Source organism: Stegostoma tigrinum, chromosome 6 (assembly GCF_030684315.1).
Source record: "Stegostoma tigrinum isolate sSteTig4 chromosome 6, sSteTig4.hap1, whole genome shotgun sequence".
NCBI classification, from domain to species: Eukaryota; Metazoa; Chordata; class Chondrichthyes; order Orectolobiformes; family Stegostomatidae; genus Stegostoma; species Stegostoma tigrinum.
The window spans coordinates 108,683,787-108,705,143 of NC_081359.1; the positions used below are offsets into that span (position 1 = coordinate 108,683,787).

Here is a 21,357-nt window from a genome sequence, read left to right on the forward strand (position 1 = left end):
GTTCACAATTCCTCAGATACTAAAGTAGTCTATGTCTACATGCAATAAGACTTGGAAAACATTGGGCTGATAAGTAGCAGCTAACATCCAGGCCACACAAAAACCATCTTCAGCAAGGGAGGACATAACCATCACCCTCTGACACTCAATGCCATTACCACTGAATCTCACACTATAAATATCTTGGCTGTTATCACCAACCAGAAACTGAACTGGACCAGTCACATCAATGTGGCTACAAGGGTAAAACATCGGCCTCTGCAGCAAGTAACTCACCTCCACTTTCCCTACCATCTGTCCACCACCAAGTCAGGAGGATGCTGGGATACTCTCCACTTGCTTGGGTGAGTACAGCACCACAACATTCAAGAGACTGATCATCCAGGACAAACAGCCACTTGATTGACACCCCATCTAACCTATTGAACATTCATTCCCTTCACCAATAATGCACAGTAGCAGCAGTGTACACCTTCCAAAAGATGCACTACAGCAACTCCTTCAACGGCATCTTCCAAACCCCTGACCTTGACGAGAAAGGCAATGGCAGAGAGGGAACAACACAACCTGCAAGTTTCCTTCCAAGCCACACACTACCATGAGTTGGAAATATATTAATTCCTTCAGTGTTGCTTGGTGAAAATCCTGGACTTGCCTCCCCACAAGTACTTTGGGTGATCCTGCACCCCGAGGAAAACAGTGGTTCAAGACAGTTGGCCACCACCTCTAATTTGAGATGGATAAAAACTGCTAACCAAACTAGCAGCACCAACATCCCATAAATAACTAAAAAAAATTACATGAGACTCTCAGTATCCATTTCTCATTGTTGTCAAGTTCTCAGCTAGGATTACAGAGGGACGTTGTAGTGTATTGATGAGTAAGGATAGACTGGAAAACTAGCTTGAGTTGTTGTCTCCCAGTTACAATCCAGCGGATTCTATCAAAACATACAAGTGGATTGATCCAGGACATAATGGAACAGAAGGATGCCATTCAACCCCTTGATCCTGTCTGCATTTAACTAAGCCATGACTGAAAATCAGAGTTCACTGAAAAAACACATCTAGTTGGCAGACAGTTCATGTATGGTCTCATACAAGACAAATGGCCATTTCGAAGCGGTATTAGAGCTCCTACATTTCTGCACCAATGAGCAAAAGACAGAAAGGGACTTTTTAAAAAAAAAAAGCCATTCCTGAATGCTTCGATAATATCTTGCCTACCAGCTAATCATAGCCCACATTCATCAATCCATCCCTGTAATCACTAAGTGGCACAGATCTTCCAACAGGAACTAGTCATAACCATAAACAAAAGTTGAGAGTCAGGACCACGTAGATATTCCAATGCAACTGACTCTGCAGGAATTAAGTTTCAAGTGGATTGTTTCTTGTCTCATCATCTACACCGTCTGCACTATTAAGGCAACTTTATTTGCACTGCAGCTTGTTCATTATCAGGAACAGCCTAAAAGGCTTCACATTTGGTTTCTTTGAAACAGCATTATTGTTAAATAGGCAGATATTGCTATCTGGTTTTGGATTAATCAAGGTTGTCACTTCACCATTGTTCTGTCAAACTACTACTTTATACATCACAATCATGTGCCCCCCCCTCAGTCTCCTCTGCTCCAAGGAAAACAAATCCAGCTGGTCCAATCCAAAGGAAGGGTCACCAGATCTGAAACGTTAACTCTGTTTTTACCTTTACAGATGCTGCCAGACCTGCTCAGCTTTTCCAGCAACTGTGTTTTTGATCCAATCTTTCTTCATAAATAAACCTATCCAGCCCAGACACCATCCTGATAAATTTCCTCTGCACCGTCTCCTGTGCGATCACATCCTTCCTCAAATGTGGATTCCAGAACTGCACACAATACTCGCGCTGTGGCCCAGCCATCTTTTTGTACAGGTCCAGCATAACCTTAAAGATAGACACCTTTTAAACACAGTCCGTGTTCAAATGCAACAAGGTCTGACAAGATCAAAGACACAAAACGAACTCTGGGTGGGGGATTTCAATGTCCACCACCAAGAGCGGCTCGGCAGCACTACTATTGTTCGAGCTGGTTGGGTCCTAAAAGGGCACAGCTGCTAGACTGGGTCTGCAGTAGGTGGTGAGAGAACCAAGAGGGAAAAACATACTTGACCTCATCCTTACTAATCTGCCAGGTGCAGCTGCATCTGTCCATGACAATATCAGTAAGAGTGACCATCACATAGTCCTTGGGTAGAAAATGTTCCACCTTTATACTGAGAATAACTTCCACAGTGTTGTGTGGCACTGTCACCATGCTAAATGGGACGGACTTTGCACAAATCTTTCAACTCAAGACTGGGCATCGCTGAAGCACTGTGGGCCATCAAAAGCAGCAGAATTGTACTCCAGCACAATCTGTAACCTCATGGCGAGGCATCTTCCCCACTCAACCATTGCCATCAAGCCAGGGGATCAACCCTGGTTCAATGGAGAATACAGGAGGGTGTGCCAGGGGCAGCACAAGGCTTACCTGAAGATGAGGTATCAACCTGGTGAAGCCACCAAATAGGACTACTTGCACGCCAAACAACAAAAGCAGCAAGTGATACTTATCAATCCCACAACCAACGGATCAGATCTAAGCTCTGCAGTTCTGCTACGTCCAGTCGTGAATAGTGGCAGACAATTAAAGAATTCACTGGAGGAGGAGGAGGGTCCACAGATATCGCCATCTCAATGATGGAAGAGCCCAGCACATCAGTGCAAAAAGATAAGGCTGAGGCATACGCAACAATCTTCTACCAGAAGTGCCAAGTGGATGATCCATCTCAGGATCCTCCAGTGATATCCAGCATTTCAGATACCAGTCTTCAGCAAATTCGATCCACTCAACTTGATACCAAAAAATGGTTGGAGACACTAGATACTGCAAAGGCTAAGGGCCCTGACAACATTCCGGCAATAGTACTAAAGTCTTGCACTCCAGAACTTGCTGCTCCCCGAGCCAGAAATAACGGGAACTGCAGATGCTGGGGAATCCGAGATAACAAAGTGTGGAGCTGGATGAACACAAGAGGCCAAGCAGCATCTTAGGGGCACAATTTTCTGATGAAGGGTCTCTCCCCAAGCCAAACGTTCCATTATAGTTACAACACGGTATCTACCCGACAATGTAGAAAACTGCCCAAGTATGCCCTGTATATAAAAAGCAGCATAAATTTAACCCAAACAATTACCACCCCATCAGTCTACTCTCAATCATCAGTAAAGTGACAATGACATCAAGCAGCACCCGCTCAGCAACGCCCAGTTTGGATTCTGCCAGGGCCACTCAGCTCCTGACCTCCTTACAGCCTTGGTTCAAACATGGAGAAAACAGCTGAATTCCAGAGGTGAGTTCAGTGTGACAGCCCTTGAAATCAAGGCTGCATTCGGCTGAGTGCAGCATCAAGCAGCCCGAGCAAAACTAGAATCAATGGGTATCAAGGGACAAACTCTCCAGCGGATGGAGTCATACCTGACATAGGAAAATTGTCGTGGTCGAAGGCCAGTCACCTCTGCTTCAGGGACATCTCTGCAGGAGTTCTTCAGGGCAGTGTCCAAGGCCCAAACATCCTCACCTGCTTCATCAATGACCTTCCCTCTATCATAAGGTCAGATGTGGGGATGGTTGTCAATGATTGCGCAATGTCCAGCAACATTCCCAACTCCTGGAGGTACTGAAACAGTGTGTTCAAATGCAACAAGGTGGGGCAATGTCCAGGCTCGGGCTGACAAGTGGCAAGAGACATTTATGCCACACAAATGCCAGGCTATAACCATCACCAATAAGAGACAATCTAACCACTCTGCCTTGACATTCAATGGTGTTACCTTCACTGAACCCCTCACTATCAACATCCTGGGTGTGATCACTGACCAGACACTCAACTGGCCTCACCACATAAACACAGTGGCTACAACAGCAGGCCAGTAACTAGGAATACTACGGCGAGTAATTCACCTCCTGGCTCCTCAAAGCCTGTCCACTATTTACAAGGCACACATCAGGAGTGCGATGAATTATTCCCCACTGGCCCTGATGAGTGAAGCCCCAAAGAGCTTGACACTATCCAGGACAAAGCAGCCTGCTTAATTGGCTCTACATCCACAAGCATCCACTTCTTCCACCACCAATGCTCAGTAGCAGCATTATATACAATCTACAAGATGCACCGCAGATATTCACTCATGATCCTCAGACAGCACCTTCCAAACCTATGACCACTTCCATCTAGAAGGGCACAGGCATCAGATATATGGGAACACCACCATCACCTGCAAGTTCCCCTCCAAGCCACTCACCGTCCTGGCTTGGAAATAGAATCACTGTTCTTTCACTGTCGCTGGGTCAAAATCCTGGAATTCCCTCCCTAACAGCATAGTGGGTCAACCTACAATGGGAGGACTGCAGCAGTTCAAGAAGGCAGCTCACCACCACCTTCTCAAGGACAACTAGGGATGGGCAAAAAATGCTGGCCAGCTAGTGACACCTACATCCCACAAATGAATAGAATAAAAAATAGATCCACAGTCCCCTCAAAGTGGCAATACAAGTGGATATGGTTGTCAAGGCGGCATATGACATGCTTGCCTTCTTCAGTGAGGACATGCAGCATAAAAATTGGCAAGTCATGTTGCATTTATACAGAAGTTTAGTTAGACCACATTTGGAATATTGCATGCAGTTCTGGTCGCCATACTAGCAGGAGAATGTGGAGGCTTGGGAGAGGGTACAGAAAAGGTCTACCAATATGTTACCTGGTTTGGATGGTGCTAGCTATGAGAAATTGGACAAGCCTGGTCTATTTTCACTTGAATGTTGAAGGATGAGGGTCGACCCGATAGAAGTTTACAAAATTATGAAAGATATGGGATAGAGTGGATAGTTGGAATCTATTTCCCTGGTTTTAAATGATAATTACTAGAGATATAGGTTTAAGGTAAAACAGAGAAAGTTCAAAGGAGATGTGAGACACAGGTTTTGTTTTTACACAAATGGTGCTAATTGCCTCCATAGGTGGTGGTAGAGGAGGATACAACAGCAATGTTTAAGAGCATCTGGACAGATACATGAATAGACAGGATGAGGGGGATAAGGACAGCATAGAGACGAAATGTTTTAGTTTAAATAGGCATCAGTTCTGGGCATTCAGTTAAATGGAAGATGAAAGTCATCAGTTGGGTGCATTAAGGTTCTCCAGAATTGTACCATTAATGAGCAGTGATACGAATGAAAGGATGTACATAAGATACAGGTTATGATACACTAGAAGATACATGAGAAGGAAATCAAAATTGAAGTTAGTAAAATTAAGCATTTTTAATAAGATAAATCCAAAAAGACTGCTAGTGGTTCGCCACATGGAACTAAACATCAGCCATAACAGCATGCAATGAGGTTAGTTGGTCCATCAAGAGTATAGAAGGAAATTAAGGAAAATAAGAGTAGACTATCCATTACTGCTAGAAAAATGAATAGCAAACTTGAATTGTTTTCACACAAAATATTAGTGTGTGGAGCGTTTTACCTCAAAGCACTGGAACAGAGTATAAGCCTAACAGTTTCATGAGAAAAGGAATTCAGGGCATACGGGGAGGGGGGCCTACGGGGAGGAAGGAATACCTTTCTTTTTCTAAGATTGTTAGTATTTGTTAGCAGAGTGAGAGCTGAAAAGTTGCTCAAAAGGAGAGAATGATAGTGAGAACTCAGTTCCACAAACATTTCCACTTCCAAATTGCATTCAGAAACAAAAACAAAATGAAATCAGAGAAACAGATAATTGATTGGTAAGAATTCTGATAACTTGTTTTATCTTCTAAAACTTAACAAATTTATCAGCAACCATAAGGTTAAGTAAAATTTACAAATGCTAATAAATTCTACTATTTGTAAAAAGACTGATGATAAATGAATGAAAATAATACCAGGTCAGTGACATTTTACGACAACAGAATATCTAAGACTATAAGACAAAGGAGCAGAATTAGGCTACTCATCCCATCCTGTATCTCTGCCATTCAATCATATCAAGGCTAGCAAGAGAATCCCGACTCCACGTTCCTACCTTCTCTCCAAAAATCCCAATTCCCTTACTGATTGAAGATCTGTCTTTTTCAGTCTTGAAAATACCTAATGACCCAGCCTCTACAAACCTCTGCAGTTAAATATTCCAGAGATTTATGAACCTCAGAGAGGAAGTCTTTCATCTGTTTTAAAAGGGCAACACTTTGCTCTGTGTCCTCCGATCCTAGACTCCCCAGCCAAGAGGAAAAATCTACCCACACTTAGCCTGTCAAGTCTTCTAAACATGCATATGTTTTAATACTTCACCTCATTCTTCTAAACTCCACTGAGTATAGATCCAAGCTACTCAACTTCTCCTCCAAATATATCACATCAATACCTATCATCAATCTAGCGATCTTTCTCCAAACTGCCTCCAATGAGATACGTCTTTCCTTAGCTAGGGCCACAAAACTGTTCACAGTATTCCAGCTCTTATCTGATCAGTACCTTGAATAGTTTAGCAAGATCTAAACTTATACGCCATTCCATTTAACATAAAGGCAAATATTCCATTTGCCTTTACCTGAAATTAGTTGCTTACTTTTATCTGTGTTTCACATTTCTGCAATCCATTTGAATAGTAAACTACTCCTTTATCTCCACTGCCAAAGTTCATAACATCGTGTCTTCCCACATAATATTCCACTTACCGGAGTTTTGCCCACTGACTAAACCTGTCTATGTCCCTCTTCAGACTCTTCCATTTGCAGTACTTAGCTTCCCATCTTCCCAAATTGTAATTTAAAAACTTGACTGTAGTATATTCACTTCCCTCATTGACCTATCCCTGTGGCATTCCAATAGTTACAAGATGCCAGCGCGATGCTGAGAAAACTGGTGTGAGGAACTCTGCCTAAAAAGCTTTGAGCTGTAGAAACTGCAACGCATCAGGGAAGGGAAAAAATTACTTAGTTATTTTATTCCAGGATGTGGTCTCACTCCTTAGGATAGGGTCTTCTGATTTGACCAGCGCTCAGAGACTAGAGGATACGACTGAGTGAGACTGGTTTTGGATCCAGGTATGGAGAAATCTCAATCGTTTCAATGATCTGAGTCGGACGCATTTTTGGTTTGGTTGGATGTCAGAGTGCTGACAGGTGGATGAACCAACTGACCATGACTTAATAGTGCAGGAAGCTATTCAGTTGAAGGAGTAAAAAGAATGTAATGGTAGCAGGATACAGTACAGTGGGAGGTGACTGGCACCATTCTCAGTACAAGACATTAGGCACTATATGAGGCAGAGCCTCAGATAATCTCTGGATTATTACCCGAACCGTATGAAAACTGGAAAGGTTAAATGAAATGAATGCATGGCTCAAACCTTTTTTTTCAAAACTTCTATTCATTCATGGGATGTGGGCATCCCTGGCTAGACCAGCAATTATTGCCCATTCATAACTGCCCAAAACACAGTTCACTGTCAATCACATTGCAGTGGTCTGGAGTCATGTTGGCCAGATGGATGGCAGTTTCCTTCCCTAAAAGGGCATTAGTGAACCAGATGGGTTTTCCTGACAATCTGCAATGGTTTCATGGTTACCATTAGACTCCTAATTCCAGGTCCCCAGAACATTACCTGGGTATCTGGATTAATAACGTAGCTATTAATACCACAAGGCCATTGCCTGCCTTGGCACGGAGGAAGTGGATTCCAATTCATTAGGCACTGGTACAAATATAGGGAAGTGATTATCCAAGTAGCATGTTTTGAACTTTTAATTTAGAATATGAGGACTTAGAAACTTTAAGTTGTGGCTGCTTCCGAGAAAAAACACAATACCCGGTAGTGCTTGTCCATAATTTAGCAGTAACTGAGACTCGTGGTAATGTCGGAATGTCCATTCATCCATCCAGTTACTTTCTCATGGTTGATGAGGCAGTTGTGAAAAACATCTTGTAGTGCATACAATACATAAACATCAAATACCAGACTTGTATGCTGAAAGTTTAAAGGAAAGCCACTAACTAGCATTCCTGCTTGATCCTATTCTGAATTTTATCAAAGACACCATACTTACTTGGCAATAATCCAGCTGAAGCCACATTTTTCTTGAAAATACTTGAGATATTTATTGTTCAATCCCTAGCTATCCGAGAAAATGATGCCAAATGGTCTTCTACAGCCACTGCAATTAGGGTGTTGAAAGATGCTATTAGAATGGAGCTGCAGGATTTTTGACCTGGAAACCATGTGGATGCAGTTTTACCTCAGTGTCAAAAAGGCAGATATCAAGAAATGCAACACAATTACTACAAGGCTTGATATCTGTTCTGAAGTGGTCTCCTGTTAATTATCAAGATCATATCAGCTCAGTAACAGTCTGATTTTCAGCAGTTTTGTTATGGAACAGAAATTATACATGCACAGCGGAATAGAGTTATTCCATGTCTGTTTTACATACACAGGCACGACTCTCACTCGAGTATAAATTCAAATAAAGCTGGGCTATTTGTGACTAGTCAAGTACGTACTTGTAAGACTAACTCTGAATAACATGGAAGCGCTTCAATAATATAATAATATAAAGTCTTTTACCCTGAGAAGATACTTTTCCCATCGATCAAAGCTTACAGACTTGCCAATCTTCCTCATTAGCTTCAGGTGAAGGTCCACCAATGGTTGAGGAACTGTAGAAAATAAGGAGGCTTGAGGTCAAGAACTTGCATTGCACAGAAGAAACTGACCTGGACAAAAAAAAAGCAGTTCCCTGCAGAAATTAAGACTATTAACTTGCCATCATCCAATTTCCGGTGGCGTTTGTGTATGGAGAGTTAAGATTGGTCTAAGCTTCATGAGAAGAGGGGTTAGATACCTTGGGGGTAACTGAACCAGGGTGCAGGGAGTCCTATTCTGAAATCATACCTTCATATTTCCATTGTAATATCCCGTAACTGCTTATTGGAAAGTTGCTGGAATACTTGTCATGTTAAGAATTACACTCTCCTGCCAGGGGAAGCACTGCAGCTGCTAGTAGGTTTATGTAATTTCATCTCGTCACAATATAAAACATCCACGCAAGCACAGAAATGTGGACAATTCATAAAATAAACCAGCACGAGTAGAGGCACAAGATTTTTCACTGATCAACAGTCAACCTTCCATGTTGCTGCATTGCTAGACTCAAAGTATAGCCTACAAAAGTTCCAATGCAATGTGATGACTCAATGCGCTTAAACAGACAACTGCAACATGAAATTTTTAAAAAACTAAATGAGCTAGAGCAGTAACAAGGTGCATAATGGATTTTGTTTGACACCCCATAAACAAAACAGGAAAGATCAACTTCTAAAAACTAGGACAAAGAAGAAAAATGGCTTGCAACAACAAAGGCTTAACAGCAACTACTGATGCAGAGCTAAAGAGGCACTCATCAATTAAAATCTTTGAGGACAGCAATCATCACTAAATGAATAAATTCAAAAGGGCAGCAGGAGAAGTGCTTCCACTGAAGTTAAATTAACAACAGTAGCAGGAAACAACATAGATCTAGCAGCAGTGTGCAGAAAATTAATGACCCAGGTTCATGGATCAATGAATAAATTACTCAAGGAATAGGAGCATGTCTTTCATGAGTTCACGTATGTTGTTGTTACTCTGAAGATTGGCCTAGGAAGTTGAAAATTTTTACATGCAGTATTGAGTTTGATGCAAGTGTTTTGTGTTGGAGGTGCATGTGAACAAGGGATGGAGGTGGTCTTGGACAATTATCAGTTCCCACAATCTTCTCTTTCCTCCAAATGTGAGGCTATCCCTAATAGAGGCGAAGAGCTACAATAAGACAAAAATGTCAAATGTCATTCATGGAAAAAGGAAGCAAAGCAGCTTGATGCCAAAACAACAGGAACATTGAAATTGAAGACAATTTTTGTTTGAATTCTACGTAGACAAAAAAAATTGAAAGCCTAAGTAATCTTTCATAAAGAGCACTGCTCCGAAGGGTGTTTTGCAGCAGTTGAAAATTAAGATAAACCGTTGGAGATTCTTAACATAAAAGTTTCCACAAAGTTCAAAGACTGTACACTCCATCATCAGGTACCCAAATTACATAATTGCTACATTACAAGTTTACAAAAGCCAAACTCATTGAGTGAGAAGAGCATTGTAATTTATAACATTGTAAAGATTGACAAAAGAATGGATCGATGGTACAGACAGGAAATGTGCTGACATGAAATTTTAAACATACTATATATATAGATGGATAGAATGATCAAACTCATTGCAGGTAAACTTTGACACAGAGAGTATCTGATGATATATTATGGTAGGTCAGGCAAATGCTAAACTGGATCAAGTTAAAAAGTGAAACATCAATGAAAAACAAGAGTAATAAACCCAGGGGATAGTAATTAAAAGGTTTCTTACACTTGTCCAGGGATGAGTATCAAGATTAAGCATAAGCAGACTATGGAGACAGTGCATCATAGTTATCATACTGGACCAATAATCCAAAGACTAATATTCAAAAGATGTAACTTCCATATCCTACCTCAGCACCTTTGACAGACTAAAGTTAATTGAGAAACTAAAACTGGAATAAAATGCACTACTTATTAATAATGATCATGAAACCACCAGACTATCATAATTACCCATGTGATTCACTTATATCTGTCTTGGAAGAAAAGTGCCGTCCTCACTTTAGGTAACCAGTAACAACTCCACACTTGAGTGTCCCCTGAAAAGGTCTGGCAAGCCATTCAAATGTAGGGAACGCAATACCACCTGCTTGATGGCAATTGTGGACGGGCGATAAGTACTGGGCTTTACCAGTAACATCCACAGAGTGTTAGGTTTGGGTAACTGTGCACTTAGAATGGAGGTGTAAGTGGCACGGTGCCATTTACACCACCAGTGCCAGAGCAGCATGGTGACTCAGTGGTTAGCACTGCAGCCTCAGCACCAGGGACCCAGGTTTGATTCCAGCCTCTGGCAACTGTCTATATGGAGTTTGCATGTTCTCCCCATGTCTGCATGGGTTTCTTCAGGGTGCTTCGGTTTCCTCCCACAGTCCAAAGATGTGCAGGCTAGATGGATCAGTCATGCTAAATTGCCCGTAGTGTTCAGGGGTGTGTGGGTTATAGAGGAGTGGGTCTGGGTGGGATGCTTAAGGAGTGGTGTGGACTTGTTGGCCAAAGGGCCTATTTCCACACTGTAGGGAATCTAATCCCAAGAAAGAAAATGTGAAAATGCCAACATATTCAAACACTCCACCCATGCTCAGATGAGATAGCCATTACCTTGCATCTACATTGATTAAAGCATGGGAGCAAAACTTCCAACTCATTGCCTTTCATGGTTTTACAAATGACGAACTATCAAAATACACAACTGATCAGGCAAAACGAAAGGAAATGTCAAAAATTCTTCGCTTTTTTGCGACTACTTGAAACTACCTTCTAACATATTCATAGGTCTCTCCTTTAAAGACCAACACTGCTGGATTCTCACAGCATTGCTTACAAGATTTGGGTCAACTTTTCAAGTCAAATTTAGCACTGCCGATCATTTAAAAATGGAGAACTTACAATTTTACAGGTCCGGAAGAAGTGAGCCGATATTATATTCCAGTTTCAGGTTATACACAGAAAATGTTTCGCATGTACGCAAAAAAAAATGAACTTTAGAGCATTATAAAGAAAAATAAAGCAACTTTAGGACATGTAGGAGGGCAGAAATGGTGTTCCACAAATATCTGGGGTGTTTTGCAGCTGTGTGTTGTTCAGTCTTGCTTGCCTGAGATCAATACTTAGATAATGGAAAGCTCCTACTGGAGGGTTGCTTTATGCTGATGATAATATACAAGCATTTCGCACCTCAGAATACTTTCAACTGCAAATGAATACTCACTCGTGCATTTAGGAGGTTTGACCAGCAACATAAGGAAAGCAAATACTACTGTCCGGGATGTGGCCATTCTGCCATCTTTTAACATTGACAGTGTGACATTGGAGATTGTTGTTAGCTTCACACTCAAGTTTCACAATCACTACCAATCTCAATGCTGAAATCAACGTGAGCATCACAAAAATTGCAGCCGAGTCTAAGTTAAGCATATGGAACAAATGCAATCTAACAGAGAAAAACAACTGTACATAAACCAATTCTTCATTCTCAGATATTCCCCAACAGTGGTTAGCCTAGCTTATGCCAAGTAGAAAAGACTCAAACAATTTCAACTTTGAGATAACAAGATGTAGAGCTGAATGAACACAGCGGGCCAAGCAGCATTGGAGGAGCAGGAAAGTTTCGGACCTGGACCCTTCTTCAGAAATTAAGAAATCAAGAAATTCGGAATTTCAAACTTTTCTGTCTCAGATGTATCCTGGCATTCCTTGGCAGGACAAGGTGACCAATTCAGAGGGCTTGGAGCATGCTTACTCTATCAGCACAAACTCATTCCCAAGCCAAGGACGTCAGCACTGGCTTGCCTGCATTCATCAAATGGATTATGGCTATACACCCGAAGACCTTCTGTACATTGAAGTGAACAACGGACATAACTTTTGGACATCCATACTTGCTGCAGTATCAAAATGTCAAGTATTAAACGGACAGTCACAAACTCTTAGAGGATAACTCTTGGAAAAGACAAGCAGAAACAAGCAGCACAGGTGGCCATGAAGAGGGACCAGAGAAAGACAGAAGTGAGTGAATCCTACAACTTTTCAGTCTATGATTTTACTCTTCAGCAAATGCTGTAGCCAAAGTAGGGCTCTTGAATCACACCAGGTAATGCTTATCACAATTGACTACCACAACACAAACCATCATCTTATGACACGTGAAGTTTCCCTAATCATAATATGCAGTTGGAGGAGCTGCTAGAGATAGGAAAGCACGTGGTGGAGATTTGAAAATGGGGAGGAACATTTTTAAAAGAATCAAAGCACTGCTGAACAGACAGGCAATGCAAATCAGCAACCATACAGCGGTACAGTGGCTCAGTAGTAAGCACTGCTGCCTCACAGCACCAGAGATCTGGCTTCAATTCCAGCTTCAGGCAACTGTCTGCGTGGAGTCTGCACATTCTCCTCACGTCTGAGGGATTTCCTCCGGGTGCTCCGGTTTTCTCCCACAGTCCAAAGATGTGTGGGTTAGGTGGTCTGGCCATGTTAAGTTGTCCACAGTGTCCACAGATGAGCAGGCTGAGTGGATTTACCATGCAGGTTACAGGGATAGGGTAAGGGGTTGAGTTTGGGTGTGGACATTTTGGGCAGAAATGTCTGTTTCCACACTATCGGGGTTCTATGACAAGATGAATGGTGCTTGGTTTACATAAGGAAAAGGAAAGAGTTGTGCAGCATGGAAGTAGACTCTTCGGTCCAACTAGCCTATGCCAAACATATTCTCAAAACAAACTAGTCACACTTGCCTGGCGTTTGACCCATATCTCTAAACATTTTCCATTCATATACTTATCTTTTAAATGTTGCAACTGTACCTACATCCACTACTTACTCTGCAGCTCATCCCATATACAAACCACCCATGTAAAAAAGTTGCCCTCATGTCCTTTTTAATCTTTCTCCTCTCAGCTTAAACTCCCCCATCCTAGGGAAAAGACCCTTGCTATTCACCTTAGCTATGTCCCTCATGATTTTATAAAACTCTATAAACAGTTATCCCTCAGCATCCTATGATCCACTGAAAAGTCCCAACCTACTTTTAAAGCAACATCCTTATAAATCTTTTCTGAGCTCTCTCCATTTAATAATAACCTTCCAATAGCAAGGTGACCACAACTGGACACAGTACTCCAGAACAGGCCTCACCAATGTCCTGTACAACTTCAACATGATGGCCCAACTTCTACATGCAAACATCTGAGCAATGAAGGCTAGTACACTAAACATCCTTTTAACTGCCCTGTTTACTTATGAGGCAAATTTCAAAGAATTACATCTCTGAACTCTTCAGTCTCTCTGTGCAACAACACTACCCCTGGGCCCTACCATTAATTGCATAAGTCCAGTCGTTGTGTTTTGTCAAAACGCAGTACCTCACATTTATCCAAATTACACTGTTTCTGCCACTCCTCAGCCCATTAACCCAATTAAGCAATCTTAAATAATCTCTTCCACTGTTCAACAATTTTGGTGTCATCTGCAAACTTACTAACGATGGTTCCTAAATTCTTATCCAAATTGTTTACAAAATGATAAACAGAAGTGGACTCAGTAGCAATCCTTTTGGAGCACCGCTGGTCACAGGCCACCAGTCCAAAAAATAACCCTCTGCCACCACCGTCTGGTTTTGTATCCAATTGGCAAGGTCATTCTGAATTCCATGAGATCTAACTTTACTAATTAGGGTACCATGAGAAATCTTGCCAAAGGCTTTACAAAAGTTCACATAAACAACATTTACCATTTTATCCTCAATCTTTCTGGTTACTTCCTCAAAATAATCTTAAATGCATGTAAATCCTATCTTTCAGGATAATCTCCAAGAATTTACCCACCACCATTGTCAGACTCACAGGTCTATAGTTCCCAGGCTTCTTCTCACAACCTCTTAAAGGCACAACAATAGCCACGTTCCAGCTCTCCGGCACATCACCCATTGTTATTAGATGATACAAATATCTCTGCTCAGGGTCACACAATTTCTTGCCTAACTTGCCACAACATCCTAGGATACAGTTGATCAGATCCACCATTATGCTTTCCAAGACCTCCAGCACCTCCTCTGCTGTAATGTGAATTCTTTTCAAAATATCAATATTTATTTCCCAGCATTTTCTAACCCCCATTTCATGGGCTGTATGGGGAGTCGATGGCCTAGTGGTATTATCGCTGAACTGTTAATCCAGAGACCCAGATAATGTCCTCGGGAGCTGGGTTCGAATCCCGCTATGGCAGACTGTGGAACTTAAATTCAATAAAAATCTGGAATTAAGAGTCTAATGACGACCGTGAATCCATTGTCGATTGTTGGAAAAATCCATCTGGTTCACCACTGTCCTTGAGGGAAGGAAACTGCCATCCTTATCTGGTCTGGCCTACATGTGACTCCAGACCCACAGCAATGTGGTTGACTCTTAGCTGCCCTCTGGCCAATTAGGGATGGGCAATAAATGCTGCGAATAAAGGAAAAAGAATTTCTTTCTCCACATTACTTTTTTTTAAAATTCATTCTTGTGATACGGACATCACTGGCCGGGCCAGCATTTATTGTCCATCCCTGACTGGCCTTGGGCTGAATGGCTTGCTTGGCCATTTTCAGAGTCCAGTTAAGAATCACCATTTTTTAATCAATCTCTATTCTGTACATAAGGATTGTACCTGTTTCCAAAATGGCACAGTGTGTTGGTGACATTGTTACAGATGCTAATCTGTAACCGAAGCAGTTGTATCTAGGTACCTTTGGTCCTAAGGTGGTGCTGTAAGTGGCGACTCATAAGCTTTTCATTGTACTTCTGACCTTCTGGTGGAGAGCAAGTAATTGATGAAGCAGCTGAACCTTGGACACTACACTGAGGAACTCCTGAAGATATATCCTGGAGTCAAGATTACTGACCACCACCAACCACATTTATCTTTCTACATTCCAGGTATAACTCTAACTAAAAAGAGATTTTCCTGATTTCTAACGACTCCAAACTAGTTCTAGTGTAAGTTTTTGGCATTACAGCTGGGATGTTAATGAGGGAATGTAGTTTTATACTTTGCAGTGTCCTCTGCGCTGTGCTTTTATTTGTTTAATATCACGTGCATTGAGTCAAATTGCATATAGACAGGCACTTGAGTTGGTGGGGGCCTCAAAGAGGTTAAAAAAATCAGCTATTTAAGCACAAAAAACCCTACAAAAGAACTGCGGATGCTGGAAATCAGAAATGCAAAACAGCAATTGCTAGAAAAACTCAGCAGTTCTAGCAGCATCTGTGGATAGAAAGCAGTTTTTGGTCCAGTTTTGGAGAAGGGTCATTGGGCCTGAAACATTAACTCTGCCTCCTCTCCACAAACGTTGCCCAGCCTGAGATTTTTTCCAGCAATTTGATTTTGTTGCACTTACTTAGCATACTGGTCAAATATACCTATAAATACTTCAAACAGTCAGGTTGGACTCTGCCAAAACCAGGGCCAAGGTTGTTCATGGAGCCTCCTCTTTCCATTAGTTACTCATTCGCCTGTTTTCACAATACCCACATGCGGTAGGTTCTTTACTCAGGCCCATCTAAACATTTTAACAAGATATTTGAAAAGGGTCAAATGACTTTACCCACAGCCAACTGAATTTACACTAAATGATGGCAGCTTGGAAACTTTTTCCAACAAAATCACTCCACAGGCCTATTAGTGGCCAGTGCCTGAAACTAGACGACAGATGAATGAGAAATTTTGGCACAGCAATTTTCAGTCGGTGCGTGAGAACAGAAAAGCATTGCCCGTGGGAAATAATGGCCAGAACAGGATTCATAGAAGCAATAAATTATTTCCTCTCTACCTCAACCGTGACTACCAGCCACAAGTCAAAGGTTAGGAATTTCACAACAAGTAACTCGCTTGTGTCTCAGTGCCCATCATCCACAAAGCACAAATTAGAAATGTTACAGAATACTCCCCTCTTGCCTGGGTGAGTGCAGCTCTAACATTTAGAAAGTGCAACACCATCCACAACAAAGGCTGATTGGCACCTTATCCACCACCTTCAACATTCACTCCCTTCACCACCGATGCTCAGTAGTAGTAGTAGTAGTAGTATGTATGATTTAAAAGATGCACTGCAAAAATTCACCATGGCTCCACTGGCACCTTCTTCCAAATCCATGAACTCTACCACTAACACAGAGGACAGCATCAGATACCTAAGAAATCATAACCTGCAAGTTCCCCATAAGCCACACAGCATCTGATCTGGAACTAAATACCAGTTTTCTCACTGCCACTGTGTTAAAATCCTGGAACAACCTTCCTTACCAGTACCATCAATTTATCACCACACCCTAAGGACTGCAGTGGTCCAAAAAGGTAGCTCACCACCACCAACTTTTCATCATAAATGGTCAATAAATGCTGGAAAAACCAACATCTTATGAACAATTTTTTTAAACAATCTCTTGCAATTTTTCTGGGTTTTTTTTGATTGGGAATTGAGGCAGTGATAGGCTGGCAAAATTCCTCCCCAACTAAATTAGGTTTCAAAATGAATGTTCTCTATTTACCACAAACTTACCTCAAAGGATTGCAATGTTCAATTTGCACTGACCATTTCCTGTTATTAAATCTGTCCACCATAAGCCCTGTTTTTTTTATTCTTAAACCATCAGTATGACATCAGATTTACTAATCATCTGTTTTCTAAAAAGTCGGCCTTAGAATCATGCAGTGTAGAAGAGGCCCTTTGGCCTATCAAGTCTATACTGACAAAACACATTATCTACCTGCACTAGTCCCAGTTTCCCACACTAGGTCCATAGCCTTGAACGTTCTGACATCTATATATAACATAAAAGTTTCAGATGAGCCACCTCAACCATGTTCTTATGTTGTGCATTTCACATCCCCCACTACCCTACGTTCAATTTCTTTTTCCTCAAATCCCCTCTCAACCTCCTGCACTTCGCTTTAAAAAAAAAGTGTGCTGCCTTGTTGACCCGTCTTCCGGTCCATGCCCTTCAAAAATTTATTCACGTTAAATTGGGTCCCAACTCAACGGTCTCTGCTCCAAAGAAAACACGTCCAACATCACTTCACAGCTGAAATATTCCATCCCAGACAGCACCTTGGTGAATCTCTTCTCCACCCCCTCCAATGCAATCACATCATACTTGAGATAGAAGGAACTGCCGATGCTGGAGATAACAAGGTGTAGAGGTGGATGAACACAGCAGGCCAGGCAGGAATCAGAGGAGCAGGAAAGGCGACGTTTTGGGTCTGGACTCTTCTTCAAAAATGGGGCAGGGGAAGGGCTCTGAAATAATTAGAGTAAGGGGAAGGCGATGATAGAAGGTGGATAAAGGAGCAGATAGGTGGAGAAGACAGACAGGTCCAGGAGGCGGGGATGAAGCCAAAGATACTAAATGTGAGATGACCAGAACTGTACACAGTACTTCAGCTGTGGCCTAACCAAAGTCCTGCACAGCTCCAACACAACATCCCTGCTCATAATCTACGCCCCGTGTTCTGAATATTTGCGAAAGCACCCATCGATTGCGTGTCCCCTAGCCGATTAAGTTCCGTCGCCCACGTGGCTCCAATTGTAAACAGTGTAGTAACAGTGCTCGCGCATATTATTATTAAAATAATGAATGAAACCTTTATTGGCACTGCTGCAAACTGCCGACTTAAATAGGACAAAAGCAACACTGCCACCTCTACTTTATAGTCAGGTTAAACAGGGGCAAAAAAACCCAGCAAAACTGGAATAGACTGGATAAATCTGCGCCGCATTTCAAATTCAAACTCAGGCGAACAGGACGTGAACGAGGCGGTCAAAACTCACATCGCTGTACCCATGATGTTTTTTTAAAAATACTTAATTATTTAGACCGGACAGGCGTTTAAACGCCTCTACAAGACTCGGATCGACATATCCCCATCAATGAGGCAAATAAAAACCGGCTAAGTCAATGACTGTGGTTATCGAGTCGCCTTGGTGCCGTGTACTGTAGAAAGGGTTAACCTGCCAATCCATGATGGAGAAAATAAACTGGATAAGGCGTAGTGTCTACAATTATGAACGGGGCGGGGGAGAGAAAGCATTTGAGGTACTGTTTATTTTTTAAAAAGCGCGGAGTACAACAGATTTTTGAAATCTGCACCAGAATCCGCACAAGATCCTGCAGTCTGCTGTTTAAAGAAAACACAGCACCATGAATTGAATCTGGACCACATCACATAGACCCCCAAATGAAAAAATAGAGGCAGTCTGAGGGTGAGACAGAGACAACGCCTACGTTAAAAACACGAATCACCGGGACCATCAACAGCCAAACACAAATGTGGGCAACACAGTTTGGTGAGGAGGTCAGTACTGCTGATTTATTTTGATTTTCAAAAATTGAATACCAACAGCAAAATACTCAGCAGTTTCTTCCCTCGAACACGCCACGTGTTGGTCAAATTCTTCGCAAATAAAGATAACATAATCCACAGGAAACTCGCAGAGCTATCAACGAACCAAGTTAATCAACTGCTCTCAGCACACCAGGTCCCTCCTGCGACCCGTTAAAAAACCTCATTTCATCACGAAAAGATGCAACTTTGCAACACTTAAACAGTGACAGTTTTGTTTAAAAGCTAACTTGGAGGAAAACTCGTCTTTAGCAGACAACCAAGAGCTCCAAACTCTCATTACAAAGCAGAACCCAGGGGCCATATGCACATCGACCAATAACAGGGCACCCTACTGCAGCCCCACCGTATCTCGTGCGTGGCATTCAAAGCGATTATGAAATAACCTGAAAGGTGAAATTTGCAAGATTTGGGAGGAACAGGACTAATTCGGGTGAATGAGTAGCTTCTCATCAGCTTAGATTTTAAAAAAAGACAGACAATTCCCAGGTTTAGCGAAAGCTACCCAATAAATGTTGACAGCATAGAGATTCAACACAGCTATTAGCAAAGATACTGAGATAATGGAACTGCAGATGCTGGAGAATCCGAGATAACAAAGTGTGGAGCTGGATGAACACAGCAGGCCAAGCAGCATCTCAGGAGCACAAAAGCTGACGTACGGGCCTGGACCCTTCATCAGAAAAGGGGGAGGGGGAGAGGGTTCTGAAGTCTCAGTGTGGAGGCAAAACCTGAGAAAAACCAAATAGGCCGAAACGTCAGCTTTTGTGCTCCTGAGATGCTGCTTGGCCTGCTGTGTTCATCCAGCCTCACATTTTATCATCAGGGAGAGAGGGGGAGGCGGATAGAAGATGGATAGAGAAGAAGGTAGGTGGAGAGGAGACAGACAAGTTAAAGGGGCGGGGATGGAGCCAGTAGAGGTGAGTGTAGGTGGGGACGTAGGGAGGGGATAGGTCAGTCCGGGGAGGACAGACAAGTCAAGGGGGCAGGATGAAGTTAGTAGGTAGAAAATGGAGGTGCAGCTTGAGGTGGGAGGAGGGGATAGGTGAGAGGAAGAACAGGTTAGGAGGGCGGGGACAAGCTGGGCTGGTCTTGGGATGCAGTAGCAGGAGGGGAGATTTTGAAGCTTGCTGTTCCTGCAACCTTCGGGTGGCACTGCAGGAGGTCCAGGATGGACATCTAAGGAATGGGAGGGGGAGTTAAAATGGTTCGCGACTGGGAGGTGCAATTGTTTATTGCAAACCGAGCGTAGGTGTTCTGCAAAGCGGTCCCCAAGACTCCGCTTGGTTTCCCCGATGTAGAGAAGGCCACAACGTGAAAAGTGGATGCAGTATACCACATTGGCAGATGTGCAGGTGAACATCTGCTTGACGTGGAAAATCCTTTTGGGGCCTCAGAAGGAGGTATGGGGGCAAGTGTAGCACTTCCTGCGGTTGCAGGGGAAAGTGCCAGGTGTGGTGGGGATGGAGGGGACAAGGGAGTCATGGAGAGAGTGGTCACTCTGGAAAGCAGACAAGGTTGAGGAAGGAAAAATGTCTTTGCTGGTGGGGTCAGATTGCAGATGGCGGAAGTGTTAGTGTTGGAGGATGATGCGCTGGATCCGGAGGTTGGTGGGGTGGTATGTGAGGATGAGGGGGATTCACTTTTGGCGGTTATTGCAGGGATGGAGTGTGAGGGATGAGTTGCGGGAAACACGGTCAAGGACGTTCTTGACCGGGGCGGGGGCGGGGGTGTTGCGGTGTAGTTGCGGTCCTTGAAGCACAAGGACATCCGAGATGTACGGAAGTGGAATGCCTCATCCTGGAAGCAGAGGCAGTGGAGGTGAAGGAATTGGGAATAGGGGATGGCATTTTTGCAGGAAGGTGGGTGGGAGGAGGTATATTCTAGGCAGGTCTGGGAGTCAGTGGGCTTGGAATGGATATCGGTCTAACCTCTCCCCTGCAGAACTTGTCTGTCTCCTCGCCACCTATTTTCTCCTCTATCCATCTTCGATCCGCCTTCACCTCTCTCCCTATTTATTTCAGAACCCTCTTCTCCTCCCCCTTTTCTGATGAAGGGTCTAGGCCCGAAACTTCAGCTTTTGTGCTCCTGAGATGCTGCTTGGCCTGCTGTGTTCATCCAGCTCCACACTTTGTTATCTAGCCAAGAACTGACATCTTTGAGAAAGGAGATGCAGGAATAGATGTACAATACATGTACAAGTCATTAACTCTGTGTCCTGCCAGCTTTAATAAATCAAACAG

The 21,357-nt window shown here is 42.8% G+C and overlaps 1 protein-coding gene across 2 annotated transcripts in view; it reads right to left on the minus strand.

Annotated features, from left to right (window-relative positions):
• rsf1a (remodeling and spacing factor 1a) overlaps positions 1-21,357 on the minus strand; it is a 112,812-nt gene that overhangs the window by 68,261 nt on the left and 23,194 nt on the right. Inside the window, exon 2 of one of the 2 annotated variants that reach the window (XM_048532437.2) lies at positions 8,631-8,722. The exons of the other annotated variant lie outside the window; for it this stretch is intronic. Coding sequence (XP_048388394.2) covers positions 8,631-8,722 — 92 coding nt within the window. The remainder of the gene's footprint in view (positions 1-8,630; positions 8,723-21,357) is intronic. 2 annotated transcript variants of the gene reach the window in all.